The 18,957-nt window shown below is 45.4% G+C and overlaps 1 protein-coding gene across 1 annotated transcript in view; it reads left to right on the top strand.

Annotated features, from left to right (window-relative positions):
* Positions 1-18,627, top strand: part of CASZ1 (castor zinc finger 1) — a 51,865-nt gene extending 33,238 nt beyond the window's left edge. Inside the window, 8 exon segments of the mRNA XM_050714978.1 lie at positions 2,766-2,888; positions 4,227-4,562; positions 6,160-6,358; positions 6,877-7,048; positions 9,995-10,143; positions 12,038-12,272; positions 13,671-13,964; positions 17,372-18,627. Of these exon segments, the coding sequence (XP_050570935.1) occupies positions 2,766-2,888; positions 4,227-4,562; positions 6,160-6,358; positions 6,877-7,048; positions 9,995-10,143; positions 12,038-12,272; positions 13,671-13,964; positions 17,372-18,627 (2,764 nt within the window).
* Positions 18,628-18,957: the final 330 nt, after the last annotated feature.

The raw sequence follows: 18,957 nt of genomic DNA, 5'->3' as shown, positions 1-18,957 counted from the left end.
CACATACATGCCCAGACAGACACAGGCTTTGAGCATATACAGATACACCCCGGAAGACACATATGGGTTAGTGCTCTGACACAGATAGTTGCCTACAAATGCCTGTGGACACTTTGTAAATCACAGACTTTGATGGAAAAGACTAGAAGGTCTTTTAGTCCCTCTGCCCCTGGCTAGTGAGAGATCCTTCCCTGCAGTCCATTTGCAAACATTTTGTCCAGCCTAGTTTTAATTATGCCAAGCAGGGTGGCTGTTCTCTTGTCTCTGGGAGCATTATTCTACCTCATAATACATTTCACTGTCAGGATCTTTTTTCATAGTATGCTGCCTGAATTTCCCTTTTCATAATTTTGTTGCAGTTCTCCTAGTTATATACCCTTGAACCACAGCAGAATTCTTCTCCACAATTGGAGTTCACGTCCTTCACCTCCTAGTCACAGACTTCTAGCATATCATTTAACCAAGTTTATTTACTTCCTTTTATCTGACTTGGAAAATTAGTCTCTTCGGCCTGCTGATCATGTTATTGCTGTTTGCAGAACTGGGCTGCCATTCCTGCATCACCACACCAGAAGCTTTCTGCCCCATACATGCAGCTCGCAGTTGCACTACTGTCTTTTCATCTACACTGCCTTATGTATATGTGTCGTGTTTACCATCCACTGTTACACAGGATTGCTTGTAATGTTGCTCTCATGAATCTATGTATAAAAATACCCCCCAATGTATTAGCTGTATTTTTCCAAATATGACTCTCCGATGCTGAACCTTCCCCATGTCTTGCAAGGCCTCTCTCTGTGTTATTTCTCTCATCTTGCATTGGTGTTGCCAACTCCTCCCAGTTTAGTATCTTCTGTGAATTTCATTAGCACGCTGTTTACTCCTTCTCCTAGATTACTAATGAAGATGTTAAATAAGCTCAGACCTAGCCAAAGTCATCCTTGCAGCATTCACGAGATACCTCCTCCCAGCTCGATACGTCGCTGTTTGTCATTAGCCTTTGTTTACGGTCCTTCAGCCAGTTTTCAATCCATGTGGTAGCATTCACATCCAAGCCAATTTGAATTAATTCTAAGCATATGCAAGTCTGTATCAAAACGCTTTACTAAAATCCAAATATATTGCATCCCTTCATCCACTAATTTTGTAATTCTATCAAAAAAAGCAATTAAATTTGTCTGGCAAGATTTATTCTTTATAATCCTGATGCTGTTTATTGCTCATGGTTCCTTTATCCTCTAGATGTTTAATGATTTTCTCCTCCCTCTTAATATTTGTTCCATTACTTTACTGGAAGGAGAAGTTAAGACTAGAGGTATGATAATTGCCAAAGATCACTTGTCTTTTTTTTTTTTTTTTTTTTCGCTTTTCAAAGAATCGGTACCTAGATTTTTTAATTTTTTTTTCCCAGTTCCCCAGTATCTCCCTCTTCTCTATGGCTTAAAAAATAACAAATAGTAATGCAATCAGTTTGTGAGTTAATTTCCATTGCACTTCAGGACATGCATCATCCAGACTGGCTGACTTGTGCATATTTATATTTTCCAGCCAGTCTCTTTATCTGTTCTTCTAGAAGGTCTTCATTTCATCCCTAATTATCTGTCTTGTCTTTAGTTTCCCCGTCCAAAGAAAATTTTATAAGGCAGCCATTTTTGACTCATCACCTCCCTCCCATTTTTGTCAGGATTTCGAAGTACAAAATCTCCTGTTCCTGATAAAACAACCCCTTTAACTTGCAGTAACTTGGTTTCTTATCTCTTCTCTTATCACACCTTTACTTTCCTTCATCTTCTCCCTGCAAGCCTTAACTGACTGCATGTTCTCTACATCCACTGGCCCTTTCATTCTCCAGTTCAAGATTATTATTTTTTTCTTTTTCCTTTACCTTCAAATTGTTAGGAGGTCCCCTCAGGACCACGCAGGCTGCTGTTTGTTTCTTGCTTTCCTGCTCATCAGAGCAACTGTAGACTGTTGTACCTTAATTATGCAATATTCCCCTGTTAAGTTTCAAATCCTTCCTGCCAATGCTTTTTACCTGATTTCTCGATTCCCTGTGATTCTGGAGTTTCTTGAAATCATATGTACATTTGCTACTAAGGAGGGAGACTCTCAGCAGGGGATGAGCAGCGCTTACTTTTTTTTGTTCTCTTGACCATTTCCTCTGGCAAGAGGTATACTTTAGATGATGCCTTTTGCTCTGTTTTTTTGCATTGCAGCATCGTTTCTCGTGTACTTCAGGGACTGTGCTATTCTCTATTTATGCATATTAGGCTGTAATTGCTATATAGGTGATGCTTTGTCTCCCCCATCCATGTGCTAGCCTGTTATTTTAAGTGTGTGTTAGGGGGCGGAGGGGATTCTGGCTCTAGATTCCCATTAACCACGGTTGTTCCTTCCTTTTGGTACTCTCAGTAAATTCAAGCAGATTTACTAACCTTTGTTCATTCCTCAGAGCTCTGACTTTCATATACAGACACTCAGGAACATTAAAGTTTTTCACCTTTTGTTTCAGAGTAGTTCTGTATTTTGCTCCCACTAAAAGTGAATGGGAGTTCAATCACTCAGACAAGTCCAGCTGGAGAGAAATAAGGTTCTCGTTCTGCATGTTCAGACCTATGTAACTGGCCATGATCAAGCAGCAATGCCATCAGGGACATGAGAAAACAGGGTGGTAGTAGAGCTGAAAAACAAAAAGAAATGTCTGTTCCACTACTCCTTCCCTTCTGGGGCCTTCTGTAAGATGCCTGCTTGTCTGCTTTGGCCAGGTTTGGTACCAAGGACTTCTGCGACGCGCAGTGCGACTTTCTGCATAAGGTGCATTTCCACTGTGTCGTGGAAGAATGTGGTGCCCTCTTCAGCACCCTGGATGGAGCCATCAAGCATGCCAAGTGAGTAGGAGAGCCTTGGGAAACCTGGAGGAGACTCCACACTGCACACACTGCAGGAGGAGGGTCAGGACCAGGAATGTGGGCAGTCCTGAGGGCAGCCTCTGGGCACCCACCCATTTCCTGTGTAAATGTGCTCAGCTGACATGTTTGCAGAACACGATGTCCTCTTTAATTCTGTTTCACAATAAATGTGCTCAGTTTGTGACAGGTGTCTCACGCGGTGCTGGCAAGGTTGAGAAGTGGGCATTTGTTTTTCCCTAGCTTACCTGGCAGACAGTGTGGTCAAGGAGACAGACATTTCCCCCAGCATACAAATACACCATACAAAGAAATAAGAGAATATGAGAGGGGGGGAAACCTGTAACCCCAACCACTGTCACTGGATGCAGACTCTTTGTAGAGCAGCTTCCCATCACTGCAGTGTAGAAAGCATTTTATTTTTCCTTCTCTTGTCACAACAAATGTTTTTTAACAAGCTTCCCTAGCCCTTAGTTTATATGGCTTTGTTTAAGATTCTCATATCATATGGATGAGGATCTTGAAGCAAACTGTCCAGCCCAAGACCAACTTCCTCACCTTGCAACATTCTATGTTGTAAACCCTTGTCATTTCACATCATTTTGGAAAGCAGCAGTGGACAGTCCAGGATTTGGTAGCCAGGACTAGATCATATGGCCTATATTACAGCAGTTGTACAGCACGCTCAGAACTCCAGGTGACTCTTCGGTGAAGAATGAAGTTAAACCATGCTCCCACTGTCACAGTGAAGGGAGTAGCAAAGGAAGGGTGGGATACTGGAAGTTGTTGCTAATTTCTACAGAGCAATCTGCAGTTTAAACCCATGCCAAGTTCCTTTTAAAGGCAGTGGAAGATTTGCCCAAATAAAGAATGAGTATGGCCTTCAGCAGCTGGCCACATGGCTGATTCTGAAGGGGTTTAAAGGGAAGGTGATACTGTAAAGTTTAAGACAGAAAGGTCTGTTAGCCAGCTGGTCTCTGGGGCTGGAGGCCTGTGGTTCACTGCTACAAATGACTGGCTTCTCACAACAGCTATGGGAAGCTGCCCTCGAGTCATATTGACCTTGCTGTCTGAAGCCATGCTTGCACCGCTCTGATTTTAACATGTTATTGAACCTTTCCGTCTCTACCCTGCTTAATAAATTCCCTTTTCCTCACAAATTATCTAGGAGGAAAGCTTTGCACAAAGTGGGCAGAGTCCCTTTTAGGATTTCACCTCAGCTAGTTTGTTTGCAGACTACTGCCACATTCTCGTTGATGTTTAATCACGTTATATGCGATGGCCAAGAAGCTGTATCTAAATTACTCCACCTTTTTGCAGTTTTCACTTCCGAACTGAGGGCGGAGCTGTGAAGAGTAACTCGGAGTCTCCCTTCTCAACTACTACTGAGAGTAAGGCTTCACTGGCCCCTTCATCACCATCTGCTACATCTGCCACCATGGCGAGCGCTCCTGCCCTCGACGTGCCCACCCCGAGCCCGGCGACTGTGCCCTCTGCCCCCACGCTGCTAGCTTGGAAGCAGCTGGCTTCGACCATACCCCAGATGCCTCAGATCCCAGCATCAGTGCCTAACCTGGCAACTTCACCCTTGGCAACAACTTCCCTGGAGAACGCCAAGCCTCAGGTCAAACCCGGATTTCTCCAATTCCAGGAGAAGTAAGTTGTTGTAGACACTGCTTGCCTCCTTGTTTCTTCTCCAACCTTGCAATCCCATTTACATTCACCTGATGAAGAGGCCTTCTGCCTAGAAGGCACTCTGGGCTTTATCTTCCAGGAAAGTTACTTCTGTATACTCTAGAAAATACCCTCAGCTATCCTAGGGAAAAAACTGGATTTTCCAGTACAGCTGGGAGCACTTTTAGATATGAGTTTAGAGTAGAAATAAACCTATTGACGTAAAAAAAGGCTCAGTGGAGCCTTTTTTATACCTCATGGGAGGCAAACAGAAATACACGCTCTTTGCAGTATTTTTGACACTGAAGGCTACAGAGGGAGTGTAGCATCTTTAAAGTTTTAAGGTAACTAACAGTAGATATTTACAGATGATTGATGAAAAAAAATTGGTGGATTTCTTTGGGATTTGTCCTCAAATAAGATCTGTGGCCTTTTCATACAAATGTCACTTGCAACACTGAGTAATACAGCTTCATTTTTTCATTGAAGAAGCCGGGGGGGTCAGGTAGTGGAGGAGACACAAGTGCTTGGACTCTGCCTTAAGCAGGATTGGAGCTCTCAGCAGCTTGAGGAACAGGGAGCATTCCTCTCTCACCTCAGCTTTGTCAATTCTGCTGTTTTGGCTGAACTCTTCCACAAGTGTAGTCAGTCTCCTGACATTCCATGCGTCTGGTTTTGTAGTGTTAGTTTACACGGTCATTCCCAAGGAGGTATGGCTGATAGAAGGTAACATACATTTCTCAAGTGTTGTTTTTTTTGTTGTTGTTGTTGTTTTTTTTAAAGATTAAAGAAGTTTCACAGTGGGGCTGTGATGATTGTTCTGTTTCTGGTATATTGAGAGGCAGAAGTTAGGTTGGTTACAGGAGGACACAGGAGACCACACTCACATTAGGCATTACAGCTTAGTTTTCAGGCTGGTAGAGTATCACTCTCTGGGCTGTACATTGGCGGTCATTTGCCTGCTTTCAAAGACGTGCATTAATTCTATTTCACATCTCTGAGTAGGTAGCATTGGGTACAGTGCTCGGGCTCCAAGAGATCAGTGTTCAGCTACCTCTGATCTGTATGTGCAACCTTAAATCCATGGAATGGGTGGAGGGGGTAAGGTACCAAAACTGTTTAGCTGATTAAATAGACCACTGCAGGTCTTGTCTAATTAGGGGAAGCCCTGGCATCTTCCAGTGTGCATACCCAGGAGTTTCATTTCAGTTACACAAAACGGAGACAGTAGAAACCATCCGAATCACCACTAAGATAAGTACAGGCAGAAAGGGAGTACCAGCATCTAGCCAGACCTCGAGAGAGACCTTTAGATTGAAAGTGTGGCCCTCAAAGACTACAGATCCCACTATGCACTGCTGTTAATTTAACAGTCTTAATCAAGAAAGTGCACTAGCTTGCTAGCATTTCAGTAGGGTCACCAGCATCAATTTTACTGAAGAGGAAGGTGGCTATGGGAAATCTGTAGGCCATGTTTGGAACAGAGGCTTCAGCTGGGCTCCTCTTGAATTAAATGTTGGCAAAGAAACAAATGTATGAAATGAGTGAAGGTGATGATTGGGTTTTGGCTGTATTCCAGTGATCCCTGCCTGGCAACGGACTGCAAGTATGCCAACAAATTCCACTTCCACTGTCTCTTTGGGAACTGCAAGTATGTGTGCAAAACCTCTGGCAAAGCAGAATCCCACTGCCTGGACCACATCAACCCCAACAATAACTTGGTGAATGTGCGAGACCAGTTTGCTTACTATTCGCTGCAGTGTCTCTGTCCAAACCAGGTAAGAGTAATTCGAAAGCAGTGTCCTGGCCTGAGGATATGCATGGGAGAAGCATGGGCAAGAACAAGTAGAAACACAATAGGAAGTGAGGCCAAGAGGTTCAGTCCACGGAAGGGCCTCAATTACTTGGTCTAGCAAAATGTTTGGTTTCCATCAAACTAAGAATCCCACTGCTTTTGTGTTTATTTGACTTGAGTGAAGAGAATGAGGAAACTCGAATGATCAGAGAGACTCAAGATGAAGTAGAATAAAAATTGGTGATGACTACTCAGAAAAGCCACCAACTGGGGGAAGTGATGGAATCTTAGCTGTGTGTTGGGTCATTCATGTGTAGAATAGTGCAATGCAGAACACATGACCGGGAACAAGTTTGCATTGTAGCTTATGGAAGATGAAGTAGATATGATCCAGAGTATCAGTTCGGGCCTCTCTCAGAGGGACAGCATTAGTAGCAGGCAAATGAGAGTGCGTTTGTTTTAGATCTGCTTAAAGCAATCCGCCTTTTTGCTCCCCTCTAGCACTGTGAATTCAGGATGCGAGGGCATTACCACTGTCTTCGTCCTGGCTGCTACTTTGTGACTAACATCACCACCAAGCTGCCCTGGCATGTGAAAAAACATGAGAAGGCAGAAAGAAGGGCAGCCAATGGCTTCAAGTATTTTACCAAGCGAGAAGAGTGTGGCAGACTGGGTGAGTCTTCTCCTCTCCCCCCACGCCCCCTCACTCTTCCCATGTAGTCTTTTCTACATCCTGGCTAAGAATACCATGAGCCAGAGCACGTGAGCTATGCTAGAGATGTATTTGGTCATTAAATCACTAAACAAGAAACAGACTAAAACAGAAATCTGCTCCTGATCTGCCTGAGTTGAAGCATGAGGGTTCCTTTTTTCTCAAATAGACCAAAGACCTTAAATGACTAGAAGCTGTAGTATAGAGGATTATATATATATATAGGCATACATCTATATATATATATATATATATACACTTATCTGGAGATACAGGTTCCCCGGTGGTATTGATCTGTCAAGGCAATCTTTTTTCTTTTTTTTTTTTTTTTTTTTTTCTTTTTTTGGCACTTCGCCGTCTTTGGACCTAATGCCTGTCTTGGGCAGAGTTGAAGGATGCTCTTAGGAGAAAAAAAAAAGCATATGGGAAATGTCTGTTCTGATGAGGCTCTTGTTCAAAGGTCCTTCTGCACTGACCTCCAGTTGCTGCTTCACCTGACTCCAGGCAGCTTCAGATTACTTTTTTTGTTGTTTTTTTTTGTAGCTGTTGCCAGGGCTGCATACTGAAAGCCAAAGGGTAAATAGCGTGAGACAGAGGTATGGAGAAGGGCATTCAGTAAACTGCTCCTTCCTCTTCTGACCCCGTTCTCCACAGCCACTTGTGAGCAGCAGGGAGTCAGCGCTGTGCCTTGAGCCCAGCCCTCCACCAGCGCATGGCCGAAGGAAACACCTGCAGAGTGCACAGCCTCAGACCGTGGCATGCCCACTTGCCAAAACCATTAGCAGCACTACAGCAGTTATTAAATCTAAGGGCCTCTAGTGTAAAGCTGGAAAAACAAACGTGCAGCAGCAGAGAGCAGAACGAGTTCCCAGGGAGGTATCCTTGAGCTGAATGAAGCCCATTGCTCTATTGCTCTACGCCGGGGGGGGGGTGAGAGCTAGGGAGAGCTCCAGCCCCTAGGGAGAGCTCCAGCCGAGCACCATCCTGACCTGCTGGCATTCACTATCTGGGAGTCACTTAGTTGTCTTGTGCCTTGCTGTTGTCACAGACCCAGCCTTCCCTATTGGTCCTGGCTTAAGGCTGAAACAAAACAGAGTTCAGAATAACACTTTCGTCCTTCTTGGCCATACCATACCGCCTGCCCGATGCTGTTCTTTCTGGGGCATGGCAACCACCATAACCAGGGCCAAACTTTTCAGTTTTGCATGCATAAAAAAATGTATACTCAACTGGCAACTTGTTTGTGGTAACCAGGGTAATAAGTGTCAACACTCCAGTGCCAGTACTCACCTAGGGCTCATTTACACATGTCAGTAGATTCAGCAGTTGCTGTTATTTACTCAACTTTAGGTGTTTCAGGTGATAGCAGGGGCTAGACAAAGCAGGACAATGATATATGACACCCAGCCTACACGGCTGCCCTGGCAACGGGCGAGTCTTCACCTGCCCTTTGCTGATACCATTTCAATCCCGCCAGCACTGTTTGTTCTTCATCCCGAAGAACAGCGACGTGATGGGGAGGGCAAACGAGGTGGGGCTGTGGGGGAGTGGAATACCTAAACAAACAGCAACTTGGCTTGCACATAAAACGCTATCTGTGAGCTAAAGATGGGCTGGGTGATTCGGGAGCTGTTTGGCAGCGAGCTGTCTGCAGGCTGTGCATGTGTCAGCAGTGTTTATTTTGGGAGTGAAGGGGTACATGCATCCAGCGGGATGTACATATGCCTGTAGCTTGGGCTTGCCATGCATTAAACGTACGTTTTAACCAACACTGTGCATTTGCTTATGTAGAGACAGGCAGCACGACAGGCTGGGGTAGCTGGATGTGTTTGTGTGGGTGTCGATGGTTATACCAACGTGTAAACGCACGTCTACTCTGTACAGCTCTCTCTTTTAGGTTAAGTATGCATATAGCAGGTGCAGAAGCACCGGCCTGCTTTAGGGGCTGTGTAAGTTTATTAACACACAGTGGATCAACAGATAGCCTTTTATAGATACGTTTTTTTTTGTGCCTGTAAGCATAGGTGGAGAGAGAGGGAGAGAGACAGATATGTATGTAAGTAAGTAAAGGCAGATGGGTGTAGAGAGATGAATAAAACTGGGGCTGTCTGTAGCCCTGTACCTGAAAGTCTATAAGATGAAGTACAGGGGATGACGGAGAACAGACGCAACCTGACTGTTGATATTGCTTTTGCTGCAACAAGCCATTATTTATCAGCTATTGAATGCAGCACCTTAACAGGGTACGCAAACTCCCAGCATGCATGGCAGTGTCTGCCAGGAGCAGAATGTGTGAAGTGCTGTACACCAGAAGCTATATAAATTGTTGTTTAGTAGCTGCCCCTCCTGCACTACAAATGTGGAGTGGCAATAAACACTTGCTGGCTCTTTCTCTCTGACCAGAGAGCATACATTGTCCAGAGCTGGGGCTTTTAAGAGACTGCTCTTCTGTTCTTCGAGCACAGTTAAAGGGAAAAAAGGAACTTTTCATTTCAAATCTAATTCTGAGCATGTATTTTCAATTGTAAATTCTGTGATACAGTTAGAAGTCCTGGTTTTGTTCCCTTTGAAAAGGAAAAGGCACTAGCTCAGACTGGGGAGCATTAGGCACTACTAGACATAATGGCAACTTTCTTCATCTTTACATAAGGAGGGATGGGGCCAGTTCTGGCCCACTTTTTAAATCTATGTACCATGCAATCCTCTTTCACAGTTGCTCAGCAGGCAAAAAAATGTGGTTTCTATCATTCAGGACTGTTCCTGAAGAACCCATGACCACGGATAATCTCCAGTCCACCAAAAATCCATATAGCAGCAGCTGCGTCCTGTCTCCAGACCATCTTCCCTACAGTCTCGCTCTCTCTTGGTACCTTTCCTGTACTACATACCTTGGCTTTGTGTCTGCAGGTTGCAAATACAACCAGGTGAACAGCCACTTCCACTGTATTCGAGAGGGCTGCCAGTTCTCCTTCCTGCTCAAGCACCAAATGACATCCCATGCCAGAAAGCACATGAGACGGATGCTGGGGAAGAATTTTGATCGTGTTCCTACTCAGGTGACTGGCTGGTTATTTATGTTGTAGCTCTGTATGTAGTGATAGTCCCTTTGGTTGCTGGCTGCAGAACTGCATTAATGCCAAGATGCTCATAACAAATTCCTAAGGACACATCTGCACTGGGGGATGCACCTGGGATGTGTGCATTCACCTAAGCTAGCTTCAGCTGGTTTGACTTCTGTCATATGAGGAGAGACAACATCAAAGCATTACTTAGTCTAAACAGCCTTTCCTCGTGAGTTGTGGAGAAAAACATTTGAGAAGGATAACACTGAAATATTCATATTTATAACTTGCATGCGCTCCCTCCCCACGCTCTCAGTATACACCAATTGGCTTATTAAAATTAAAGTGCTTAGGATGTGGAAGAATTGAGCATGCTGGTTAAAGCAAACATTTCCTGTTGCACATAAAGAATTATTTGCTGCTTCTAGAAACACAAGTTTCAAAATTTCTCTTCCTTTACTGATCTGGCATTACACTGGGGCTCTCCTTGTCATCTCAGGAAGTAGCAGGGTAGTGCAGTCACTTTTGTCTAACACAACTGGGAGCAACTGCCAGATTAGGTTTTTCTGTTTCATGAATAAATTGAAGAGGTTCAACTGCAGCACTGACCTACTGCTCAGAATGGCAGCACTCCTGCAACCTCCTGTTTGTTCTTCTTACTCCTTGGTTGCATTAACTTCCACTGACTTAGGAGATGAAATGAGCTGCCTTTATTTAAACACCTGTGACTAATCTAACCCTAAGGACATCTGGTATATGAAAAGCAAAAGGTGCTATCTGTAGAAGCAAGATGGGAACCCTCTTTCATTCCACAAGATAGGAATGAGAGTTCCCTGTTAGTTGTCAAGTACTGTCAAAAAGTTAATCGTTCCAGTCTACTGCTGTTGGAATTAATGAGTTCACACATGCCAAGGAACTGGTGTTACTGTTATGGCAGCTTTTGTTCTTAAAATTAAGTGCTCAGGTACAAGAATCAAACTCAGATTTAACAAACAAATTTTCCTCCACTACAGAGCCCTAAACCTCCTGGTACACGCAGAGCAGAAAATGCTAGTTTTGACTTCCATCTCCTTCACTGGCAATCCCATGTCATGTTAGCAGTGGAAGAGTAGTAGTTGTGGCCAAACCAATCCCGAGTATACAGTGCACATCTTAATCTACTGCTGTGCTTAGCCCATGGAGCAGTCCAGCAAATAGCAAAAAGAGGATGAAACCACAAATCAGGGCATGTAGCAAAGCTAACAGATTGCTGTACTGCCACTGCCTGTCTGCATTTAACCATCCTAACTCTATTTTTTTTCCCATTCCTGAGTGCTCGGTAGGCATTTAACGGTGTGTTTGGATATACATTGCTTCTGGGTACCTACCCAGATGTAACTATCCAGAGGAGACCACGCCAAGCCAGGCCACAGCAGCTGCACGTGAACAGAGCACAGCAGCAGACACACAGGTCACTGGTTTCAGTCTGTGATCCCCTGTCGCTGTGTCTCAGCATGCAGGTACTAGGGCAGGCATGTCAGTAGTTGTATTCCCAGTCTCTAAATGCAGCAGGACCTACACAGTAAGGTAGCAATGCCAAGATTAACACCTCCTGCTTTTGAATGCATCAGAATCCACACACCAGGATATTGGTGCCAAGATTAACACTCCCAGCCTCTGAGCGCATCACAATTCACATACCAGAATACATGTGCCAAGTTTAATGCTCTGAGCTCCCAGTGAAGGAAGATTCATGCTCCTAGCCACAGTGCCATGGGTTCCACTCACAAGCATGTTCCAGTTATCCCTCATGGGCAGTGGCAGAGGGAAATAAACATGCAGACAGATGGTTTTGGTCTTGGCATCGTGCTTTTGGTGTGAAAGTCCCCGTCCTGTTTTCTTGCTGCAGGTTATTGGCCACACTCCAAGAAATGAAAATCTCCCCCAGGTTGGCAGCATGGCACCCAGCCCAGCCTCATCAGGAACCCCAGCTTCCTTTCAGGGACCCCCGAGCATGATGGACACTGAAACAGATGAGTACATGGATTACACTGGCTGTAGCCCAGGGGGGATCTCCTCTGAATCTTCCAATATGGACCGCAGCTGCTCCAGCACTCCAGTGGGCAATGAGAGTACATCAGCAGGTAAGGAAGAAGGGGGGTGAAATGGATCATCAGTTGCCTGCTCTCTTGGGAGATAAGCTCATGAAGAGAGGCCAAAGGACAACTGCACCTTAAAATATAAACTGCACCAGCTTTATGGTAGTTCCTCTTACTAACTTAGCTCCCTCCATCTTTTTGGAGAAGAGATCCTTCAGAATGTGCACTTCAAGGGTCCATGAACTAACAGCATATCTTTCTTCTCCCCTGAAGAGAGGTTTTTATCCTCTGTCTTGGAGTGGATCTTTGAATAACTGATTTAAAAGGAAAAAAAGAAAAAGTTGCAGGGCTCTTCTGTCCCTGGCATTTCCCATTATCTTTTTGTATTTCTTTGTGCAGCATCTGAAGTCGGGCATTTTTTCTGATACTGTTGAGGTACAGAGAGGCTGTACAATAGCAAATATTATATACAGGAGGGAAAAAAAGACTACCGCATCTTCAGAAAGCAACATATAAAAGCAGCTCGCTGAGCTCCCTGCCTCATGCCTCTTGTGCCACTTTGTCGCGTGTTGCACAGAGGAGACCTCCATCATTCTCCTCTTTTTTGCAGTAAGTTTCTGCCATTGTTTCCTGCTTGCAAGGATAATGGGTAGCCATCTCCCACTGCCCTGTGCTACAAAATTATCTCTTCAGTAGTGTGGTGTCTTTTATGAATTCTGTTATCATCTAGTGTTGATTCAGGGATCTCTTAGCTCTCCTTCCCAGTGTTAGGTGATACATTCTAGATAAGCTGCCTCTCTGAGTTTGCTTTAATTTCAAATACGTTTTCCTACTCTGCCTTCCCATCCCAGACCGATGAAGGTTATCAGATAGCACCTCTAACCACATGTTACCTTCATACAAACACTGCTGGGTCACGACAGTGGGTGCCCCATGGCATCAAAGCTCCTCCAAAGAGTTCTGGTGGGACAGCACTTCGTAGCTCTCTCTCCCTTCTCAGCACAACATCCAGCCCAAGTCACACGTCCTAGGAAATGGCCCCCCACTGCTATCCAGGTAGTGAGCAAGTCCCCCTGCCCAAGGTGTAAGACAACCCTCATGGCTGTTAGTTGGTACAAGCTGGCACCAGATAAATGCACAAGGACCAAACAAGCAGGAATATCTGCTTGAAAGCCTGTGGCTCTTCCCCACGCCACTATAGCCACCTTACCTTCTGCACAGACAACCCTCCTCTTCCTGATGCTGTCAGTTCCTCACCTTCCGTTTCTTCTCTGTTACAATTCTGTTTCATGCATTTGTGAATGTATTTTCCATTTTCATCATATTGCTTCCGCTCCTGGGTTCTCATTTTGGTTCTTTTGTGTTTTTTTGTTTTGTTTTTGTTTGTTTTTTGTTTTTCTTTTTCTTTTTTTCTGCTTTTTTTTTTCTCTCCACATTCTCCAGGCTGCCTGGTTCCTTCTACTGCTACTGCTGCTGCCGATGATGCTACCCACAATGTACCACAACCTCAGCCACCACCTCTGCCTCCATCTTTCTCACAAGCCCTGCTTAGGTCTCCCCTTCCCACCCTCCCCTATCTTTTTTCTCCATCTTGTCTCTCATACTCTCTGCTCAGTGCCACTCTTGGATCCAGCAGAGGCATTGTCATGCCTGCCGCCAGCACCACTGGGTTTTCGCCCATCATTGCCACTCCAACTCCAGTAAAAAGTGACGTTCCCTTAGTTCAGGATGCAGCAGGTAACACTTCTTTGCTTTCTCTCTTAGTGTCCTTTGCCCATCTCCTTCCCCACTCACCCCGCCCACGTTTTTCTCGGCACCTTTGGGTCAGTAAAAAAAAAAAGAAGCCTGTGTCACTCTGTGCCTCACTTAACTTTATCCAAGGGTCCTTCCATGCCTACTCCAGTTCTCTGCTGATGCAGTAACCACAGCTAAAACCACAGCAAATCATTGTGAAAAATTTAGAGCAATTTCCATGAATTCCAAACCATGAGATAAATCTAACAAAATCCACAGTTAAAATTCACTTTTTGCCTCTTGATAACAGCAGGGTGGCCACGAAGCAAACTTTTGCTCATGTAGCATTTATGGGACTTGGACTTCCAGCTTAGATCTTGTAGGCCACCCAGCTCAGTGCCTATCAGTCTGCTGCACACATCTCGGCAGGTAAATGTCTGACAAGGTACCCAGTTCCAGTATTTTTATAGCTCCTTTAAGCTTCACTGCCTCCTATTCATATATAAAGCCATAAAATTCAGAGCTGCTTTCCCAGTGCAAGTAACAGAGGGAAGTACAGTCAGTGTCACTACCATGACATCATCAGACATCTCAGGCTGTTTCTCACACTCTGTTATTTGCATCTGCTCTTACAGCTGCAGAAAATACATCGAGAGTTTTAGTTTCAAGCTGCCATGTTTCCCATGTGTGACTAAGATCAGAGATGTCTCAGGCTGGGGATTCTCATTCCAGCTGGGAATGGTTTTTAGGGTGTGTCTCAGCTTTGGCTTCTTTTCCCAACTCCCAGCTCTTTTCTAGTTAATTAAGAGCATATTTGTGCTTAAAGTTCACACTAAAGAGGATTGTGGCAGCCTATAAATGTCCCAGTCATCCTTCCTGCTGGCTTTAGTGTGTGCATGTGTAGTAATGTACAAATCCAAGGCGAATGGTTGGGAGTATGGCTGGAAGACCAGCTCTGCTTGGAAGTTCAGAGGTTTTTGTCACACGACTTGACAGGAGAAGCAGCCTTGCCCTGTCCAGAGCAACGTGTTCCAATGAACAAAATACACAAGAAACCATTTTTTTTGCCTTTTTTTAAAACTGATTTGCATGTGGCCTGAAACATCTTACCTTTGTGCTGTGCTTTCTTCTAATTACATATTTTTGAGTTTCTTTTCTTTTTACCTGTAGATCTTCATATAGTTTCCCGAATGTTTACATTAATATTAATTTTAAAGACAAGCTTATGGCATGCGCTTACCAGTGAGGTTTGCTTGGGATTAAATCTGTTGAGGCTTGTAATCTTCAGCTGGGCATTAGGGACTGAACACTGCCTAGTGGCTAATGAGTGTAGGAGGTTATCTTCTTTCTTTTTCATACCCTTGCTCTGAAACTTTGCCTGTATGAGAAAACAAAATTGGTTTAACTAAAGTTATAAATACGTCTGTTTGAACTGTTGTAAGAGCTGGGCAGATACACTGAGTTTAAAACGGGTCAAATCTAAATTCTACTTATTTTGCAGATAGTCTTTTTTTCTAAAAATGTCTTATCTTGTGTTGCTGTCTGAAGGCAGACAAGACTACCACCCATATTAATGATGAAAGACTTGGCGGTTTGGCTGTAATTTTTTTTAAATGAAGGCGTAAGGAGTTGATCTGGATAGCAGTGATTTGTGCAGGCAATGATCTGCCTGGAAGCAGAGAAGTGTATTTTACAATACGTTTGCAAGGAGGAGCAGGCAGTGGTCACAGATTGTATAGCTAAGAGCTTGCTAATATAAAACTGATAGTGATAGAAAGTTACTCTTCCACTGGTAGGCTGCCTAAATTAGCCTTAATATGCAGTTTCCACCAGCTTAAGAGTCAGTAAGATGGTCTCACCACAGATGCCCCAAACTGGCATCCCTACTCGCAGCAGTAGGATCAGCTTGTCTGAGCACAAGTGCTGTGTAACGAATGGGGGTGGAAAATCTTTTGCTCTTTGCTCACCCCGCAATCTGTACAGCCCAGGCACGTGAACAACCCACTGTACGAGGAGATTAGCTTGCTGCTACCCTGTCCGTAGACTTACATCTATCAGTAGTGTCAGTTTAACTTTTGGAGGCTTCCTTGGATAATCGCCACCTTCGTTTAAAGGGTTGTCAACCGAAGGGCCAGATATGGTGAAAATAGTATCCATCACTTTTAATACCTGCTTATCAGCCAGAAAAAAATAATTCTACACCATTCAAACAAATGACTGTTTCTTCAGTCTCCTAGATGAGGATGCAAGCTGCTCTGCACTCTCAGGCCCCAGGCACTGCATGTCACAAATCATGCCTCTTTTTAAGAGGTTGGCAGTTTAAGCATGAAGATGGAGGGGAAAAAAAAAAAAAAAGTATGTTTCAGTTGCAAGCTATAATTTCCAATTACACTCACAGTTCTGCACCTGGTGAGAAATTCTTCTTGCCTCCAACCTTGTCTGTGCTGCATGTTGATACTGGAGACTGTGGTTTGATTCTGGAAATAGCAGGGAGAGAAGAAAAAAAAGTTAACAGATATAATGAGGTCGAGTCCTTGATGTCAGCTTGATCCTAGGGGATGTGAGCACTAGCCAGTTATGCTGGCCCTGTGAATGAAACTGGAAGATAGATGAGGGCTCTTTATTTACTAGGGGCATCATGTGATTTTTGAGACCCAAGGGAAAGCTGTGGAACTGGTATTTTCTCTCAGAGTCCACTGGCTAGTGATGATGAGAATTAGCCCCATTGAACATCTGTCCATCTGTCTTTCTAAGTGCACTCATCGTAATATGTAGGCTCATTACAGTGAGGGATGTTGCAGACTCCTGGCCAAAGTCCATCCTATTTCTATAAATCCCCCCCCTTGCACTTTCAATCACACATGGGATCTTCCTTCACTTCCTGCTGTCCTTGGCAGTTGTAGTGTATTACGGTGTCCTGCTCACGAAGAGCCTGGATAGGGGAAAAACATTACACACGTGCCAGTTTTTAGACTACTTAGACTCATTCACCACTTGAACCCCAGTGAACTCCAGTAAAACACCTCAGTCCTTGGTCTGGAACAATGTAAACTCTTCGGCATTAAAGTCTGATTTAAAAGGAAAATAGGACTAGAGACAACTAAGAAGCAGGAGAAACTGAGAGAGTTGCAAAACAGAGAAGGAGCAGCTGGTACTTGGACAATACCAAGCTATACAAGAATGGCAGTTAGAGGCAAGGTGGGATGTGCTGGAAAGTGAGGGAAGCGATGGGCAGTGGGCACCAGCCACCCGTGGGCCCAGAGCTGAGGCTTCCTTAGAGCCTGCGAGATGAGCTGCTGGGTGGGAGCAGTTGCAGCTGTGCCTTGGCAGGTACAGAGCTTGCCAGGACGGTTAGGGGATGAGGAGAGCCCTGTCTGTCAGCAACGCCACTCTTCGCTTTTTCTCCTCAGGGAATACCATCACTATGCCAACTGCCTCGGGGGCCAAAAAGCGTTTTTGGATTATTGAGGACATGTCCCCGTTTGGCAAACGCCGTAAGACTGCATCTTCACGCAAAATGCTGGATGAAGGGATGATGCTGGAGGGATTCCGGCGCTATGACCTCTACGAGGACTGCAAGGACTCCAGCTGCCAATTCTCTCTCAAGGTTACTCACTACCACTGCACACGGGAGAATTGTGGCTACAAGTTCTGTGGCCGTACCCACATGTACAAGCACGCCCAGCACCACGATCGCGTTGACAACCTGGTATTGGATGACTTCAAGCGCTTCAAGTCTTCACTGAGTTGCAACTTCCCAGACTGTCAGTTCTCTGGCAATAGCACACACTTCCACTGTCTGCGCTGTGGCTTCCGCTGCACTGACAGCACCAAGGTGACAGCCCACCGCAAGCACCACGGCAAGCAGGACGTCATCAGCGCTGCTGGCTTCTGCCAGTTCAGCTCAAGCGTGGACTGCGAGGTGCCTGATTGCAAGTACAAACTCAAGTGCTCCCACTTCCACTGCACCTACCCTGGCTGCAAACACACGGTGGTGGGCATGTCCCAGATGGACTCGCACAAGCGCAAACACGAGAAGCAGGAGCGAGGGGAGCTGCCTGCCATCTCGCCCGGCCCCGAGGGCCTTGCCCACTCCACTCTCGAGTATGACATCCAGAACTCTTCCATCAACCTGGACAGTTCCCTCAACCTCAGCACTGACAACAACAGCTCCCTCTTCTTCCTGCAGAACGCAGCAGGCGTGGGCCTCAATGATTCCCTGGACCTCAGCAAGAAGCAGTCGGAAGCCACTGAGGGTCCGTCACCGAGCAGAGCCGGGACCACCCCTCAGGAGAGGGGGGCAGCGGCATCTGGCTCCGGCGATGTGGAGGACGAGGATGACTCTTCCCAAGAGGATGAAGAGGATGATGAGGAGGAGATGAACGAAGAAGAGGAGGATGATGAAGAGGAGGATGATGATGACGATGATGAGGAGGATGATGAAGAGGAAGATCTGAACACAGATTCTGAAGAATCGCTGCCCGACCCTGAGGGCCTGGCCACTAAAGATGATGGGGAACCAGAGGAGGCTGCTTCTTCCACAGACCACGGCGATGCTTCCAGGCCACAGGGCGAGCCAGCCCCAGCCCTTACTCCAGCCTCAACTCCTGCTCCGGCTCCAGCTGCTGCCCCAGCCTCTACCATTGCTCCAGCAGCTTCTCCTTAATCTTAGAGACAACAGCAGCAGTGGTTTGGTTTTGCTCTTACACAGAATTACTAAGAGGACCCCATATGAGGCAAGAACAAAGATTGGGATGGCAAATGAAAAACAAACTCCGTGGCACACGCACGAGAGAGAGGAAGGAAGGAAACCCATAATCCACAGGCCCCATAAGAGACAGGTTCGCAGCGGGACTGTTGCTGCATCACTTCATTCTGCAGATCACAGAACACGGGGGCAGGACGCAGCAAAAAAAAACCCTTTTATACAGACACGGACCTCGAGGGTACCAGCTGCTTCTCCTTGCCCCATGAATGGTGCGTTGGGCCTGCGCCC

This window comes from Cygnus atratus, chromosome 21 (assembly GCF_013377495.2).
Source record: "Cygnus atratus isolate AKBS03 ecotype Queensland, Australia chromosome 21, CAtr_DNAZoo_HiC_assembly, whole genome shotgun sequence".
Taxonomy (NCBI): domain Eukaryota; kingdom Metazoa; phylum Chordata; class Aves; order Anseriformes; family Anatidae; genus Cygnus; species Cygnus atratus.
This window is presented reverse-complemented; position numbering and strand designations above follow the sequence as displayed.